An 18,938-nucleotide genomic window follows, 5' to 3' on the forward strand; every position below is an offset into this window, starting at 1 on the left:
ATACCAAAAATAACCAATTTAATTACAGACTACGCATACTTTAGCATTCTAAAGGTGAAAATGCAATTTCATTTTTAAAAATTATTATCCAGCATCTGAACACATTCCAACAGCTGTTCGTGACACATCTTCATATTGAACAATCTCGGGCAAAGTTAAAATGATGTAATCACCATCATGCTCCACCACCTGTAACTTTGCCCCCTCAAGGTTGTCTCCAAATAAAAACAAGTACCTATTGATTATAGAGACTTGTGAGCGCAAGAGCCACTTTACTCAAAAACAGTGTTGGAAAAGATCACCCAACCACCCCAGTCAAATGCCCTACCAATTGGTTCACCACAGCTAACTTTTACTGAACAGTAAATTAATATTTTTTCATTATTATCCTGGGAAAAATACAAGACTAATGCACTGTAAACAAAGGTGATATGGTACTATAACATGGTGAACAACATAGTATGAAGCAGAAGAAAACATGTCTCTCAAACCATATTATTTAAATTTAAATAATTGGGCTCCTGGGCATTTTAAACATATTTTCTTCCCTTCAACTTTCCTTGTTATCACACAGTAAAGGCACTTACACCTCATTTTGAATTTTTGACTCTGCACATTTCAATCCATTCTTCCGAAATCTATCCGCATCAACATCAAAATAAAACAATTTTATTAGAATGACATTTATATTACACAATTGCAACCTGAAATATTACACCGTGTCTTAAACAAGTAACTCATTTTTCGTTGAAGCCAAGAAAACAGTGATACAAAATGTAACAGAGTATACTATAATTGATTTTCACCCATACAATCTAACACAATTATAAATGCTACTTCAATCTTTTAGAATAGTGACTAGAAAAGTCCAAACTTTAACACAATTCTATCGATGTAAATGTTGATTCTCTCATGATTCCGTTACTAATTTACTGCCACCTTTTCAGAAATGAGCAACCAACATCTAACAGTTAGAGCAAATAACTCACACATAATATATTTCAAACATTGTGCTTTCTAGAAATCTTACAATGAAAGTTAACAAAATAAAAAGGATTTCAGGAAATTGGTTTACGATAGTTTCAACTCTAACAATGAGAAAAGTTCAAGAATTCTAATGCATCTTTCGCACATAAAAATTCAATTTTTAGTTATGCTCAACTTTGTTCATATTAGGGATAGGACAGATTAATTGGGGCTCAACCACCATTGGTTGTTTGGGTATCACAAGGAGGATCCAACAGGTCCAACCCCCCCCCCCCCCCTTTCCAGCTCTAAGAGAAAAGCAAAAAAAACCTTATTATTTCAATAGTCACTACCAGAAATAAAGTTAATTGGAATTCAAGCAGAAAAAAAATGAGACAGGTCAGAAAATTAACAAACAAACAAAAAAAGAAATTGCTCCATGGATTTTGAATATTACAAAAATTGGATTTTTATGTGAGAGGTCACACAATGCAAACTTCATGATTTAAAATTTTCCTCTTTCAAAAATTTTTTGAATGAGATGTGTAAAGTTAATAAAAAAATAGAATAACTAAGTACTTCAGCATATTAACGTCATGAAATATGGAAAAAAAACAACAGTTGTGCTGGAAATTCACTCATTTAGTGTGAGTAGTAGTGTCCCCAATATAATAATAATTTATAACAAATATTTGCATTTCCTTCCAATTTCTTTTAAACCACCCAGAAGGGGATGTTAAATTCATTCGGCAAGCAAAGTGATCACTCAGCTAGTAGGCAATCAAATAAGCTTCATTAAATTACGAGGGGACATAAAAAAGTAACTGAGTAAATTTTTTACAGCCAAACAGAAATGTATTCATAAAAACTGAAATATACATTTGGAAGTACATGTATTTCAGCACCTTTCCAAGATGTGCCGAGAGGGAGTTGTTTCAAAATGGCAGCTACAGTTGAGACGTTTGACACAGTTGAGCTGTGGAGCGTGATTCGGTTTCTGTGGTGAAAGGGACAGAAACTGCCTAAAATTTATCGTAAGTTGTGTGCAGTGTATGGTGACACATGCATGACATTCACAAATGTCTGTAACTGGTGTGAAAAGTTCAACGCAGGACGAGTAAATGTCTTCAATGAACCCCGTTCTGGAGGGCCTCGCACATCCCACACACAGAGCAATGTTGACGCTGTGGAGGCATTGATTCAGGACAGGAGGACCGGCGGTCAACAATCCAAACAACAGAGGATGCAGTGGGCATTTATATAGCAGTGCATACACCATCATCCATGAAGAACTTGGGTATCGCAGTGTCAGCGAGATGAGTCTCCGACAGCTCACACCACAGCATATGGAGGACCGTATGGGATACAGCCTTGAGCATTTGCTCTGGTACCATAGGGCTGGAAATGCATTCCTAGACCACAATGTTACCGGGGACGAATCGTGGGTTTTTCATTACACCTCTGAACGAAAGCGACAGAGTATGGTATGGAAAAACACAAACTCGCCCCCACCCAAAAAATTCAGGACAACCCAGGAAAGGTTTTGCTTACCGTTTTCTGGGACATCCAGGGTGTCATTCTTGCTGATTTTAGAGTAAAAGGAGCAACTGTAAATGCTGCTGCACACAGTGCCACGCTGGATCGTCTACAAGCTGCTCTGCACCGTAAACGTCCAACAAAATCTCTGGAGGAGGTCATCATTCTCCATGACAATGCTTGTCCTGCATCAGTGACGCAAAAAGTCAATTCCTGGCATTGGAAAATTCTCAAGCATCCAGCATACAGTCCAGACCTGGCCCCATTAGACTTTCACCTGTTTGGCCCACTGCAGGAACACCTTGCCAGCAAACACTTGAGCTGCAACACAGAAGTTGTGACAGCTGTGTGTCGTTGGTTACGCGTCCATCTGAATGATTCCTACCGCATGGCCATCGAAAAATTGGTGTCACGGTGGGACACATGTATAAATGTGAATGGAATGGATATTATGTGGAAAAGTAGAGTAATGTTCAACCTTCAAAATGTACATTTCAGTTTTTGTGAATACATTTCAGTTTGGCCGTAAAAAAATTACTCAATTATTTTTTGATATCCCCTTGTAGCATTGCTTTCTAGCTCCATGTGCAAGCTTTAACTGACAGCTTGGAGGACAAGAATGTTAAGAGGTCAGTTTTATATCTTGCCCCCCAATGTTCCCTGGCTCAAGTTCCAACCTGGGTAAGGATGTTAATTGTGCAAGTCCCTTTGTCAATTTTATCTATTCTTCACTCATCCTCATCATCATGATTAGCCAAAAGTGACAGTAAAAGTAACCCAAAATAACAAAAATACAAATAAAGTGAGAAAGCTTCACCACACTCAGATAAGAATTAGGCCATTGAATATGATGATACTTGACTGCCTGTGGCAGAAACAAGTGTCATGGTGTTTCTGAGTTGACAGTAGTTGTTCTTTATGGCATGAAATTCAGTGTGATATCTGAAGAAACTCAAGTTAAAGGACTAAATACATTATTTTAAATTCGTTGTGAATTGTTTACTATTGGTGTATACTCACCTCACTTAGTATTCAGGCAGTTTGTTTCTTTATACAGCATTCTTGCACAAGATACAATTAAACCTACAAGTGTATCAATATACGCTGTATAAAATGCACCTTATTACTAACCTTGTCCGTACAACATGTGCACAAGTTAGCATTGGTAGACCAATGTGGAAAAGATGAAGTAAATTATAAGTCCACTCAAAACAAGCTCCTTGCAGATACTTGACATTCCCCAGGAAGTCACCATACAACAGCAAACAAACTCTCACAATACTTAGACAACAGCAAAACTGACAACTTCTCCCAACTAAGGTCTGCTTCCAATGCTACAAGCTCTTGAAAATGGTAATTGTTATCAAGTGTGTGTATGTGCATAACCACACACTACAGATTCAGTGTTACCACCTAAAAATGTCACCTCTAGCATGTGTGTATCTCTAAACAAAAATTCCATCTCAATTGTAACCATCAAATAGTACAAGTAACATATGCATGATCCTTGAGGAAAAGCTTTAAAGGAAGTGACTTCATCCTACCAACAGCTATCATAGCATTATACCCTTTGCATGGTTTACAATAATTTTTCTTAGCATGCATGGTTTTCAACAGAAAAAAACAGGTCAGTGGCAACTATGCAACTGTAATGTGTGGTTGCCCAACTACAGGATAAAACTTGTTTTTCCAAGAGTTTGTAGATACAAAGCAAGGTCTCAATGAGGAAAACATTAGCAAAAAGAGTTGTTCCTCTTTATGTTCTCTTTGTGGTGTGAAAGTTCGTCAATGTTCAAGGATAACCTCTACCAATTAATTTGACCCATCCCTGTTACTTCTGTTTTACACCAAGAACACTAATCTGATACAAATACATTTGACCACATTTATGCCAAATATGAAGCTCCATATGACATTTAAGGCACCTCCAAAATCACATTTTATTACAGGAAACATAAGGCATCACAGTTCATATTACATCTTGCAATATAACTTGTATAAATATATTTACATTAGTTTCATATTACTGCTACGGCTAGTGACCAAATTTAATTTCTCACACACTTACGTTAATTTTGATTGTGGAACACTGGACAGTCTTGTGAAACATTAATGAGATGGAACTGACTACAGTATACATTGCTAAATTCATCAATACCAAATATACATGTTATTTTTTATTTGGATATTCTTGAGATAGAAAAGCTTTGTAACCTAATTAACTCCTACAAGAGATGCCCATAGATTACATTTGACCAAACTTTAAGAGAAACATTATTTGTGAAATAAGCATTTCACTATTTTTGAAAGTCAATCTTAGAAATGTGTAATTACTTTCAAAATGAAATCTTAATCTTTAATTCTGAATGAAGACAGTATGCATCAGAGAGAGAGAATTTTGCAAGCAGGTCATTTGTCCATTGTCTCCCATCTTTGGTTTCTTCCTTTCTAAATAATCAAGGTCACTGAGGAATTATAACCACCTTTGGGGATGCCACTGTCATCAGAGACAGCCACCAGGTTCCATACGTTCATCCTCTATCTCTGTCATAACATAAATTCACTTGAGATGTCCTGCCTCATTCCTAAAATCTCAATTGTGAGGAAAAAACTGTTGCATCCTAATACCATTTACATTCTATCCTTAGTAAAATAATAATAAACATATTTCATTTCATTTGCAAAGTGGCATCCTACCTCCACATGGATCTAATCAATATTTCTATTGTATAACAGAGGAATTCTCTATAGTCGAGGTTTCCACAGGTAACTTCAAAATTGAGCTCATAACATCTAGAAGAAAATACTGGACTCCATATTACATAGCTTTCCCATATTTATTCACATTATTATTCAATGTAATTCTTATATTTTCTATGTTTTAATAACTTTTTTTAAAAATAATAAACACCAACTTTTTATGGTGTTTATTCCTGTTTATTATTGGCAAGTTGATGATTTTGCCTGAATGTTAAATTCATTCATCTTATATTTTAGTTATTAACAGTACAGTTTACAAATTTCATACAATGACATTTCACAAATGTCTTGTTTGTATGATCAAATTCACCAAGTTTTAACATCCTGTAGTGGTTGCAAAGAAGGGTGATACATGTTTCATATGATCTCACTGTCAGAGGTTCTGGTTTTGAGTCCCGGCATGGGCATTCTATCATGCTTGTTCTTTCATCTAATCGTTCATTCGCATCCCAATTATCCTAAATAGGTAGAAAAGAGATGTTAAAAGAACTAAAATTCCAAATCCAGCAAACTTTTCTCTTTTACAGTTTGTTGATTTTTACTTTATTGTCATTTATTTGCACTAGTTTCTCTACTTTGCTGAACACACTCGAAAATCAAAGTACTCTATTAAAGACAATGTATGTCATGATGTGTATTACATGGTGCTGAAAATCCTGTCAAAGAATTGTCTGAAGCTTTACCAGATCAAGGCCTAGCCTATTGCAATCATTACAATGGAATATTCTCAAGTCAAACAATTCTCACTGCAGTTTGACAGCAGTAATCTTTATGGCCAAAATTTCAGGTACTTTGTACTAGAAACTGGTAACAAAATTTATCATTGCTCTCATAAAGCTCTCATTAAAGTCATAATGTCTGTTGGCAAACGGCAAACATTAACAGTCCTAAGCATTCGTCAAGATCAACTGTCGGTTGTTTCATGTTCTGAGAGAGCTTCTGCTTTCACAGACTGCAAATTGTCTGCATCTGGCACGCATGTATCTTCATCTTCAGAGCAGGATTTCTCTGGCCTTCTGGGATCTGTGCGTTTGGTTGCCATGTTACATTCCACACTAGCTGAGTCTCCATCTTTGATTCTACATGCCTCCTCTGCTCCAACATTCACATAGTCATCTTCAATTATCTGCTTTGGCTTCTTGTAGATTCTGGTCTTCCTTTTCAGGATAAAAATCTGAGGTCTCAGTCGTATTCGAATTGGAGGGATGCTGTTGTAGTTCAGAGAGATTTGAGAGAACCCTTCCACCGAATCCAAGATTTCATGAGTTTTTAAGTATGGTTTCAGACGTAGAGAATACTTACTCTTGGCTTCTATTAACAGGTGGGTGAAAGACATCATTTCATCACCTCCCGGTTCTAAGTCCTCTGTTTTGTTATACCTGGAAACAATGGGTTCATTAATGAGTTAATGAGCCATGGTTAAATTGATATCATTTGGAACTGATACTAATCCCACCAGTACAAATGCTCGAAAATTGAGACAATTAAAATTGCTCAAAATATTCATTAATGTTACCATGTAAGTATCCCACTGAGTATATTGATCAATTTAAAGGTGTTTTACTTTAGTCTGTGAAACATCCAAACTCTGGAAGTGTATTGATTGATACTCGTATCAGTGAATAATTCTGTTCGAAAATGGACTTTTGCTGGAATTGTAGCTTTCCTCGCGTTGCGATTCGAACAAGTGTTCTGGGGTTACTAACCAGGTGAAATCAGCATTCCCAGCAGTTTCAAGCGGATACATTGCAAACAATGATTCCCTGACGATAAGAGCAATGTATGCACTCGAAACATTGGACGCTAACACCGATTTAACCTGACTGGTAACCCAAGAACACTTGTTCGAATTGGACTTTAGTTGTTTATTTGCCATTCAGGTGCCTAAAGTTGTTGCTAAAAAAATTAACTCAATGGTGGAACAACACTTCGAGGGTCAAAACCTGCTAAGCAACCCCTCATTGGACAATGCACGATCTGTGTGTCGAGTCCTTTCACTGTTTTATCTGTCCTCGAGATGCTGAGTCAACAATTTAATTCTTGAGTGCTCAGCAGGGATTAAACCTGGTACTGTTCTCAAAAAAGGTAATCCACTACAAACATCACAAATAATAACAGACCTACGAATTTAGAGCAAATGCCCATTTTCTTTTATTATGATGAAGTAGGAAGTAGTATTAGATGTTCACGATTCATACAAAATTAGACCTGTTTGAAGAATGTTAAATAAAAGTTAGAATAGAGGTTAGCACCTATTTTATGATTTCTTGTTCTCCATGTAGATAGAACTGATAGAACAATTTGTGGTATTATGAGTGTCATGTGTCTCTCTCTCTCTCCCATACACAATGTAGTAGTTCTCCCTTGGTGTATTAATGGTAGGGATGGGACCAATTAATTGGTACTCTATCGGTATCGGCCGATATAGGCATATCGGTGCCTATATACCGATTATTTTACCGATCCGATATATCAATAAATATCTGATAAATTAGTGAAAAATTCTGCCGTTTTGTTGTAATTTTTATGGATAATCTCCATGCTCTAATTTCTAAGAAAGTAAATGTCTAAATATGCAACTTCTCTTGCACTGCAGTCACATTGAAACAATTTATTAAGGAGGTCAATGAACCTTTTAGGTTCTTCAAGGACAAATTTAAATTTTATATCGGATCGGTAGAATATCGGTTATCGGTATCGGTAAATTTATATATCGGTACTTTATCAGTATCGGCTGAAATTTCAAATCGGCCCTTCAATAATTAATGGCCTTCTCGAAAGATTTCTCTGATGTTCTGTTTTCTTTAAATAACACACACAGGTGCTATAAAATGCATAGGATTACATTTGTTGTTACTTTTCATCAGAGTAGACGATTTGGTACTAATTCTTACAATTCAAACTTTTAAGGTTTGACACACACTATGCACAGTGCAATGTCAAATGCAAAGTCTTCAAAAAGTTATTTTATTCCTCAGTGGCTGATGGCCTTTCCAAATATTACTGAATAAAAATTATTTCCTGTCAAGTGTATACCAAAAATGTAAAAATTTAATAAGAAACATTTTTACTAATAATACCTGTTTGGAACATGATAAATGGTTTAAGAATAAAACTTAATTTAGTCAGCAGGCTTCTATAATTAAAAGTTTTATAGCATTAGTTGACGAGATTTTTCATGGCCTGTCAAATCATGGCCAATATGATACCTTTCAAGCCTATTTAAGTGCCTAAAATGTAGTTCTTTCTACTAATAATATTTATATCAGTTAAGAAGTTAATTCCAATTGTACAAATACACTGCCAAGGTATTGATGTTTGTGTGAATCAATGTGAGCATTGTCCAATATTATATCTGCACATGCCTACTCAATTTACCAGTTGTGTCTGATTCTGAATGTAAATTTATAATATACAACTACAATAAATAAAATAAGACAAGACATCCACAAAGGGCTTACCTCCAATTAGGATAGCATTGAGTAAATCGTGAGACTCCTGTTTGCGCACTTAGAACATCAATATGAACATAAGCTGGGTAACTTGGATTTTCCAGTTGATGCAAACGTGAAATGGCAATTCCTCCAGGGTAGTTTGCACCAGCGATACTCAGCATAAAAACAGTAAATAAGGCATTCAATCCTAGGTGGGACAACACGCCAATTGCCAGAATAGAGTGTAATTTTGACTTCCATCTATTTTCCCAACTGTAAGACAAGAAAGAGAAATTTCTGTATGGAATGAACATAACAAACATGCACAGATATATAATCTATAAGAAAATATTTAATTTTGATTTCCTCAAATACAGGGTGGTGCAGAAGTGAGGGGAAATAATACTAACAGCATGGTCTTGACGGTTTTATCACCTTCTTTTGTGAAGAAAGTGACTGAGTGAAGAGGGGGCCGGACGGGGGTGACAAAATATACAGGGTGTTTCTAAAGGTCGTTTACAACGCTTGGGAGGTGATTCCTCACACGAAAACAAGCAAAAAGTCTAAGTTCCACTTTTACGACTGAGGCTTTGTTTCCGAGATAGGAGCCCCGCAAAAGGTGACAAAGTGAACGTCACACCTGACTGGGACGAATAATATAACAGATAGAGAGGCGGTTCCAAGGGAATCATAAAGGAATCGTATGTGCTCAGTGCGGAAGTCACTATGAAAAGTTCACTGCACGCATGCGAAATGGAGTCCTCAAAGGAATTAGGGATTTCCAGCAAGAACAATACATGGAAAGGGTATGTAACGCAGCAAGAAGGACCGTGACAATGAGAAATGCGTTCAAGACAACACATCCCGACCTCAAACATCAAAACATGAGCACCGAACACAAAATCCGAAAAGTTGAGCACGGTTGCATACCCCAGTTACACGCGAGGAATGAACGAATCATGTCATGTGGCATACGAGAGACACATTACTCCACCAGGAGGAGGGAAAGAAAAACACAATATCAGATGATTGCGACAACGTGTATTTTTACACGCGACAACTACGTAATATCCCCCCCCCCCCCACACACACACACAACAAACAACAAATGCTACAATATCTTACGCACAGACAGTCCGTGTCACTGTACACCAACTGAAGATGTCACTTTCACCACACAAAGGGGGTGGGGAGCAATACCAAGAGTGTTCTCACTGAGATTTGCCGAGGGCAATAATCACAGACGGTTTGCAAAATGTCTGCCGTTTACTTCTACGCAGAGATGACAGCGACGAATCAAGGATTATCGAGTACGAGCAAACAAGCCAGGTGTATCTGCTACCGTCGCGGCGGCGACGTTGATGCGAGCAACTAGGTCCTCAGCTGATGTGACAGGTGTGTCGTATACGAGGGTTTTCATTTCTCCCCAGAAGAAAAAATCGAGTTGAGATCTGGCGACCTCGGTGGCCAAGGCACAGGCTCATCCCTACCAATGAACCTATTGCGAAACACGTCATGCAGGAAATGTCGTACATTACAATCGAAATGAGCTGGTGCACCATCGTGTTGGTACCACATTTCTTGCCGCAGAGCCAAAGGTACGGTCTCCAACAGTTCAGGCAGAACCTCACTAAGAAATGCATGATACGTGCGACCATTCAGGCGAACAGGGAGAATGTATGGTCCAATTAAATGGTCATGTACTATCCCGCACCACACATTCACTGAAAACCTGTGCTGGTGATGGGCCACAAAAAGTGCATGTGGGTTGTCAAAGTCCCATACATGACTGTTTCTACTATTGAAGACATCCATCCTGGTGAAAATGGCTTCATCTGTCCACAATACGTTTGCCCCGAAGTGAGGGTTTGTGTCCAGCTGATGCAACAACCATTGGCAAAACTCCATACGAGGGCAAAAGTCACGAGGTAACAGTTCTTGTACTTTCTGCAGTTTAAAAGGGTGCATTCCTTCCTCTGACAACACTCGCCAAACATTCACATGAGACGTGTTTCGTGCCCGAGCGAGCACTCGCGTACTGGTGCCAGGATGTTCTGCGACCGCTGTTAACACATCTTCTGCAAACTGATGTGTACGTACACTTCGGGGTCTTCCAACTTCTTTCCGCGGTGGTAACACTGACCCTGTTCCACGCAGTCGACTGTCCACTACCTGAAAGAAGGTGTGAGACGGTAAACGTCTATGTGGAAAGCGTTCTCCATAAAGACGCCTTGCCTCACGGCTATTACCACGTGCCTCCCCATACATGAGATGCATGTCTGCTAGCTGCTGGGTCGTATGTGCAGCCATCTGTGTAATAGGGAGCTGGAACTGCAAAATATTGTTTTTGTTTAACACTGACACACTGCACAAATTGGCCGTATCACCGTACGAACACCACAGACCAATTGTTGCGATACTTGACTTGCCCACTCCACCACGTCAACTTCTTTCAACATACTAGTACTCTTCAATGCGTATGACAACCTAGAGCGAACTGCTGATCATATCCCAGCACCTGCAACACGACTGGAACGACTGCCGGAGAGAACCAACCCTTCGAGCTCCTCTTGAGGGTACAGGAGTCATGAAGGTCAAACGTAGACTAGGAGAACCAGACTTGCCTGCGCAGCGCTTCCAAAACTGGTCTCTTTTACGTCACAATGATCGCGTGCGAACACTTTTGGTATTGCTCCCCACCCCCTTTGTGTGGTGAAAGTGACATCTTCAGTTGGTGTACAGTGACACGGACTGTCTGTGCGTAAGATATTGTAGCATTTGTTGTTTGTTGTGTGTGTGTGTGGGGGGGGGGGGGATATTACGTAGTTGTCGCGTGTAAAAATACACGTTGTCGCAATCATCTGATACTGTGTTTTTCTTTCCCTCCTCCTGGTGGAGTAATGTGTCTCTCGTATGCCACATGACATGATTCGTTCATTCCTCGCGTGTAACTGGGGTATGCAACCGTGCTCAACTTTTCGGATTTTGTGTTCGGTGCTCATGTTTTGATGTTTGAGGTCGGGATGTGTTGTCTTGAACGCATTTCTCATTGTCACGGTCCTTCTTGCTGCGTTACATACCTTTTCCATGCATTGTTCTTGTTGGAAATCCCCAATTCCTTTGAGGACTCCATTGCGCATGCGTGCAGTGAACTTTTCATAGTGACTTCCGCACTGAGCACATACGATTCCTTTATGATTCCCTTGGAACCGCCTCTCTATATGTGATAGTATTCGTCCCAGTCAGGTGTGACGTTCACTTTGTCACCTTTTGCGGGGCTCCTATCTCGGAAACGAAGCCTCAGTCGTAAAAATGGAACTTAGACTTTTTGCTTGTTTTCGTGTGAGGAATCACCTCCCAAGCGTTGTAAACGACCTTTAGAAACACCCTGTATATATATAATATATAATAATTATTATTATTATATTATATTCATGTGTGGTGTTTTGTGTTTGTCCTTTATTCAGATGAGACGTTTACTGCCTAAATTTACTTCTTGATTTAGAGTTTATCTCCATATGATTAGTTTTAATAAAGGCATTAATTTTTTTTTTATTCATGAGAACTGCCGCAATTTGTGTTGTTTCAAAGTGGCCTATTTCAGTGTTCGAAGACAGGTAGAAAATAGTCTAAAATAGTTTCCCCATTTACAATATTATAATTCATCGTCTTTCTTGAGATGAGACTACTGATATAAATATTCAGGTTATAAGATAATAATATAAATGACAAAAAAAAAATGTTTTGAACAAATTTTCTTGCAAAATAAACATGACACGCCAAGCAACAGTGCAGCAAGTTCCAACGAGGATGGTGGCAGTGGCCACTGAAATTAATCGAAAAAGAAGAAAAAACAGCTTCGCGGATAAAAGTGAGTACTAGTTTCTCCGTATTTATAAACATGACGTTGGTAGAAATTAATCTTCTTAAGTATTAAAAACAACGAAAGTCACTTAGTGAAGTGCAATTCTCCTGTAGGGGAATTCTGCTCTATGGGCTTTGGAGAACACATTAGACACCTTCGGTACGTCCAAGACCTGACAATCCTTCTTCTAGATAGCACGGACAATCAAATGAGGCAGCTGGTATCCAGTATCCTGTTTCGAGCAAGGCTTTTCGAAGGTTTCAAACACGAAAAGGTTCTTTCACACATTGCATTGGAAACTGGAATTGTTACAGAGAATACAACTAAAGTGTGAACCTTGTGAAATGCCAATTTATACTTTCCTAGGATTTTGAAGAAATCCATTAAGTGGAGTACTTTCATTCCATCTTCGTAACATTGAAGAGTTTTGGTCAAAATCTGAGTTTCACCATTCAGGGAAATGTTATCACAGAAATAAAAATCTTAAAAAGGTTACAGTTATCTCATTATTCAAGAAATATTCTGACCCTGGGCACCTCTCACTACCACTCCAACGTATGTTTGTGCTACACAATTACAGGCACCTATGGAGTTCTTGGGAAGAAGTTCTTCGATTTTGATATGTACGAGAAAGAGTGAACCTGAATCTAATGATTGAAGAGTGGCAAATCCTAAAAAAAAAATATTTTCCTGCCCGCGACCTCACAATGTCTTTTGTTTCACCTGACATCAGTGTGAATACTTTCGCCTCTACAACTTCCTGGTTTATTTTGCTGAGAATAAGTGTGAATTTTTTAGTTGAATTTTGAGTGTAATTTGCATTTTGAGGTTCAAGTTCAATACATTTCCAAATTATATCTCTTCATTTTGAAATTAACTTCAAGAGGTCCAAGAAATTCCCTCTGTTAAGGCTTGCCTCAGACTAATAATTATCTCGAAAAGGAAGTCCCTGAATAGTAAGAAACCGTGATACATCCACAACTAACATGTAGTGTCAGTTTTCTTGGATCTCCTTTGGTCCCAGGTTCGATACCTGCTGGAGGCACTTTAAACTGTAGGTCCAGTCCCGATTAGCCTTACTATGCATAAAGTGCACTTAAGACACCAAATCAACCAACCAACCACATTTTGAATCACCTTTGAATGTCTTTTACTAATTAGCGTTGTCAGTAACGACCCACAATTAGAATAATTTGCCCATACTACAGATGATGTTTTGTGGTCCTCAGAATGTTCGTGATGTTTTAAAACAATCCAAATTCGACGCTTTTTTCCAGTTCTTAAAACTTGTTAAAACTTAGATTAATCGCGACGATTACAGGACATAAATGAATGAGAAATCACCTATGCTCAGTCTCGGCGCTTGAATCTTGAACGAAAGTCACACACACACACATTATATATGTGTATATATATACTAAAAAAAATTAATATTTCATTGATTGATTTATTTAGTTTATTTTACTTTGTGTTTTGTGCCTCTTGGCTAATTTGTGAAGATGGGGATGAGTGATGAAATGATGAAATTGATGAATGGACATTCACAAACAACCAAGCCCAAGCGGGATTCAAACCCGGGACCCTTGGCATCGCAGCACGATGTGCTAACCACTCGGCCACAGGGTCCAGAAAAAAAAGTGATATCATGCAGGCTTTGAACATGCGTAAATATCTGGAAAGGTGATCAGGCAAGGTATACAATTTGTCCTCGCCACACGATCCATCACAGCACAAAAAGTTCATCCAACCAGTTGTGGACAACAATGCTATTGAGTCAATCCATATGAAATCAACAAAGCCCACAACCTGACCAACTCCGATTTTCATGAAATTTGGGGAGTTGAAACTATGAATGGAACTTAGTAACTATCAAAATTTTGAGTCTCGTGCATCTCGGATTGATTCTACAATTTATCCTCAAACTGAAAGTTTGAAATAATTCAAAGAAATTGGAAGAGATCTCCTCCGAGGGCCTTCCGATGGGCAATCCACTATCAGCTCCTTTAGCCAACATCGTCATGCACCTGGCTGAAAAAGAGATACTCCACACTCCAGAACTACAATGCATCCGATCTGGAAGGTACGCGGACGACACAATAGTCGTATACAAAAAGACAGAAGAACTCAACCTTCTAGTGAACAAGCTAAATAGCATCCACCCCAGGTTCAACTTCACCGTAGGACACGAAAAACATTGTAAAAGCAACTTCCTGGACATCACCATCAGCCATGCACTTAACAAATTCACAACCACTGTCTACAAAAAACCAGATGCAGGCAACCAGTACATAATTGCTCTCTTTAGCCATACCCCCAAGCAAAAAGCCAATGTGTGGCTGAACTTTTATGGAAGAGCCTTCTCCTACTGTTGCAGAGAAGAGGATCTACGAGAGGAGATAGCCACCATCACTGAAATAGCCCTGAAACATGGCTACACTGAAGCACAACTTTCCACTTGGTGCAGTAAAGCGGAAATACAGGTCAGACACCCTAACCAACCACAATCAACCCATCCGCACGCAACCCAGCCACAATCAACCTCCAGCAGCCAATATAAATGGTTTGCCTTCCCCTACCATCCCATCACTTCCAACCACATATCCAAAGCCCTTCTCCCATATGGCATCAAAGTAGCACACAAACTCAATTCCAAAATAGCTGATAAACTGTAGAAAAACACAAACAGTACTTCCTCTCCCCACTTGATAACCCAGGTGTATACGATGCAGAGTGTAGACACCAAAATCAAGGAAATGCATGCCATAATGCACTTCTCGCACGAGCTAAACATCGATACCGGGCAAGTGCACCACACTTCGATTCCCCCACTACAACAGTTATCACCCGGAAATAGCAGACGACACAGACCCAGACGCACAGTTAACAACAGTGCAACTAGCGGCAGCCAGAGAACTACAAACAAAAGACGCATGCCAGGCAACAGTACAGCAAGTTCCAACGAGGATGGTGGCAGTGACCACTGAAATTAACCGAAAAAGAAAAAAACAGCTTCGCGGATAAAAGTGAGTACTAGTTTATCCATATTTATGTTTTGACATTATGGAAGTTACTTAGCAGAAGAGCTGTATATTTCCACTTTATAAATGAAAGTAGATGACCATATTTAGCACACCAAGATTTACCTCAGGGAAGTCCTTTAAGTCCTCTGTTATTCAATATATATCTGAACGGGATGAAAAGGAAATTACTTCCAACAGTCAACTATCTACAATATGCAGATGATATCTGTATCTATATGTCCACGTCACAAATTCATACTGATTTTCCTGTTCTAGAGGACCAAATATTGGAAGTAAAAATTGGCTTGAAAGTAAAAAAAACTTTCAATTTCCATGGAAAAATCTTCTATTATAATTTTTAGTAAAAAGGGAACACCTCCAATAGCCCACTCATTGTCTCGAAAAGCAAGTACAGTATTTCAATTGAATCGAGAATAAAATATTTAGGTGTTATATTGGATGCCAAACTAACTTACAAATTAAAGCCATACAAGTCAAATCAGAAAAAGTGTATAATTTATTCAAACAATAGCAAATACTCAGTGGGGATGTCATCCTCGAGTTACGCTGTTATTTTACAAGAATTACTTTCGGCCTATGATATTAGGTGCATCAGAAAGTAAGTTTCCCTGGGGTTGTGCACTAAAAGGAAACATTATTTCATTCAATGATTTATTGCCACAGATACAACACTCATTCAGTTACTTGTCAACATAATTCTCGCTGGAATTCAGGCACTTGTCATAGCATGGGACCAAATTCTGTATACCTGTGTCATAGAAGTCTGCCGCCTGGATGCTGAACCACTGTGTGACAGCCGTCTGAACCTTTTTGTCGCTGTGAAAATGTTGACCAGAAAGGAACTTTTTCAGGTACAAGAACAGGTGGTAATCACTGGGAGCGATATCCGAGCTGTACAATGGATGATCGAACACCTCCCAACCGAACCTGTCCAGAAGGGCTGCAGTGCGCCTAGCCATATGCGGCTTCGCATTGTCCTCAAGTAAGATCACCCCAGCACTGAGCTTATCGCATCACTTATTCTGAATGGCTCGTCGCAATGTTCCCAGTGTTTCACCGTAACGGTTAGCGTTCACAGTCTCACCTCTGGGCAGAAACTCTATGAGCAGAATGCCTTGTCTGTCCCAGAACACAGTGCACATCACTTTTCGCGCCAACACAGTCTGTTTGAACTTCGTCCTGCATGGAGAATCATCCAATGCATGGACTGCTGCTTGCTTACTGGGGTGCTGTATGCAACCCAAGTTTCATCCCCTGTGATGATCCCGTTGAGAAGAACGTCATCATCATGGTAACGTTGCAGAAATGAGCACCGTGCCCATGCATCTTCCTTTGTGTTCAGGCGTCAGTTGTTTCGACACCCACCGGGCACACAATTTCCGGAACAAGAGGCATTTGGTAACAATGTCGTACAACGAAGAAGAAATCTGCGAGGAATGGCTGCTGAGTTTCGTGATTGTGGTGCAACGATCCTCCAATATGCACTGCTGCACCTACTCCACAAGCTCGTCCATAACGGCTGATGGCCGCCCACTGCGCTCATTGTCATGCACATTTTGCCGGCCTTCAGTAAATGTCCTGCACCAACGATGCACCATCTGCTTGCTCGTGACGTCTGGCCCATACACCTGGCACAGCTGATGATGAATTTCGATCGGCTGTATGTTTTGTGCATTCAAGAACTTGATCACCGAATGAACCTCGCACGTGGCGGGAGATGAAATAAGAGCCGCCATGTTTCATCGCTGTCGCGACGCTGCTGAGGACTTTCGGGAAGCATCTTGTAGGACATTCACTAGCCAGGGCATGTGCCTCTCACGCATTCGCAAAACCAGTTTCAATACGCATGGCCTGCCACCTGTGGGCAAGTGGGAAAGTTACTTTCTGGATGTGCCTAATAGATTACTCTTTATTGCCACTGTGGGGGGAGGGAGAGAGAGGGGGGAGGGAGGGAGGGAGGGAGGGAGGGGGAGAGAGAGAGAGAGAGAGAGAGAGAGAGATATTGATTAACTGATTAATATAAAAAAGTATTCTACTGCAATTATATGCATCAATTACTAGGGTTTTCCTTTAAAATATTCTGAAATATTAACATAGTGTCATTTAATTAGAACATCCATTTGTCACACAATACTGGGATATAAAAGAAAAACTTTAAATTTTGCAGAATCTCCAGGATAATTAGACTCCCTGAACATGCCGTGCAGCATTTTTGCGGACCCCCCACAAAAAATGCAAATTCTGGAAAAATATAGCATGGTATCGGTGAGTAATTACAAACAATAATTCCCAATACTGATACATTGGAATCTGCTCACTCCTGGTAAATACATTTAATGTTTTAAAAAGGCTGGATTGTAACAAAAACAAACATTTTTAAATAAAACAATAACTCATATATATATATATATATATATATATATATATATATATATATATATATTATATATATATATCCATCTCTTTCTCCTCACACCGATGATGCTACGAAGTTAGCGAAAATGTTTAATTTTTCTACTGTCCGGTGAGTGTTTCCTTTTACCTTCTTTGACTTTTACTTAGCCCTTTTGGCCCTCCTTGCTTTTATCCATTATATATATATATATATATATACACACACACACATTTGTTTGTGTTCTAGTTTTCAAATGTTCACATACTCACATTTTGTGACATGCAGCAGCTGCAGCAACATTTAAGAGTGGAAATACGTAGATGATGAAACGTAATTCCTTGTGTGGCAGAATAGAATACAGGCTGACAAACCCAATAGCTGGAAACAGAATAGTCCACACTCTTCGATCATAGTAAGCACCAAGTGGAATGAAAAATACTGACCATGCCATTCCTCTGGGAATAGCTGAATAGAAATACCATAAAAATGGAGATGTCTAGCAGAGTTAAGGAAACAGGCACAATGAAATATTTTTAAATAACCTACGTACATTTCTGAAATTAATACAAATGTACATGTACTCGAATATCCTGTACTTTAAATATAATGTGGTGAGAGATGTAGAGATATCACAACAAACAGATTACCTTTACTCACTTTTCCCTGCAGTACCTCAATTTAATGCTACAACGAAGGTGTATTCTACACACCAGCACTATATCTACAAGAACTTGTTGCTGGATTTCAGGCAGTGTAATTTAATTAAATATAATACAGCTTGCCACATACAACAGTCAATGAGCTTTTATGAATGGTACACAGTGAAGAGTCAATGTGACTACCACAGCGAATCCTTGTCCCTTGTTTTGAATATCCCTCTAGTGAAGGCATGGCAACCAGGAATTGTTACCTGTCATGTGCAGAATTTCTCTCTCTGCCTG

At 39.0% G+C, this 18,938-nt stretch overlaps 1 protein-coding gene across 1 annotated transcript in view; it reads right to left on the reverse strand.

The window, feature by feature from the left end:
• Positions 1 to 1,715: 1,715 nt before the first annotated feature.
• Positions 1,716 to 18,938, reverse strand: part of Alg12 (Alg12 alpha-1,6-mannosyltransferase) — a 44,044-nt gene continuing 26,821 nt past the window's right edge. The window contains exons 7-9 of the mRNA XM_083118899.1: positions 18,267 to 18,493; positions 8,724 to 8,969; positions 1,716 to 6,641 (exon numbers count right to left, since the gene is read on the reverse strand). Coding sequence (XP_082975025.1) covers positions 6,167 to 6,641; positions 8,724 to 8,969; positions 18,267 to 18,493 — 948 coding nt within the window. The 3' untranslated portion in view covers positions 1,716 to 6,166. The remainder of the gene's footprint in view (positions 6,642 to 8,723; positions 8,970 to 18,266; positions 18,494 to 18,938) is intronic.

The sequence above is a fragment of the Lepisma saccharinum genome, chromosome 3, assembly GCF_977018435.1.
Source record: "Lepisma saccharinum chromosome 3, izLepSacc3.1, whole genome shotgun sequence".
NCBI classification, from domain to species: Eukaryota; Metazoa; Arthropoda; class Insecta; order Zygentoma; family Lepismatidae; genus Lepisma; species Lepisma saccharinum.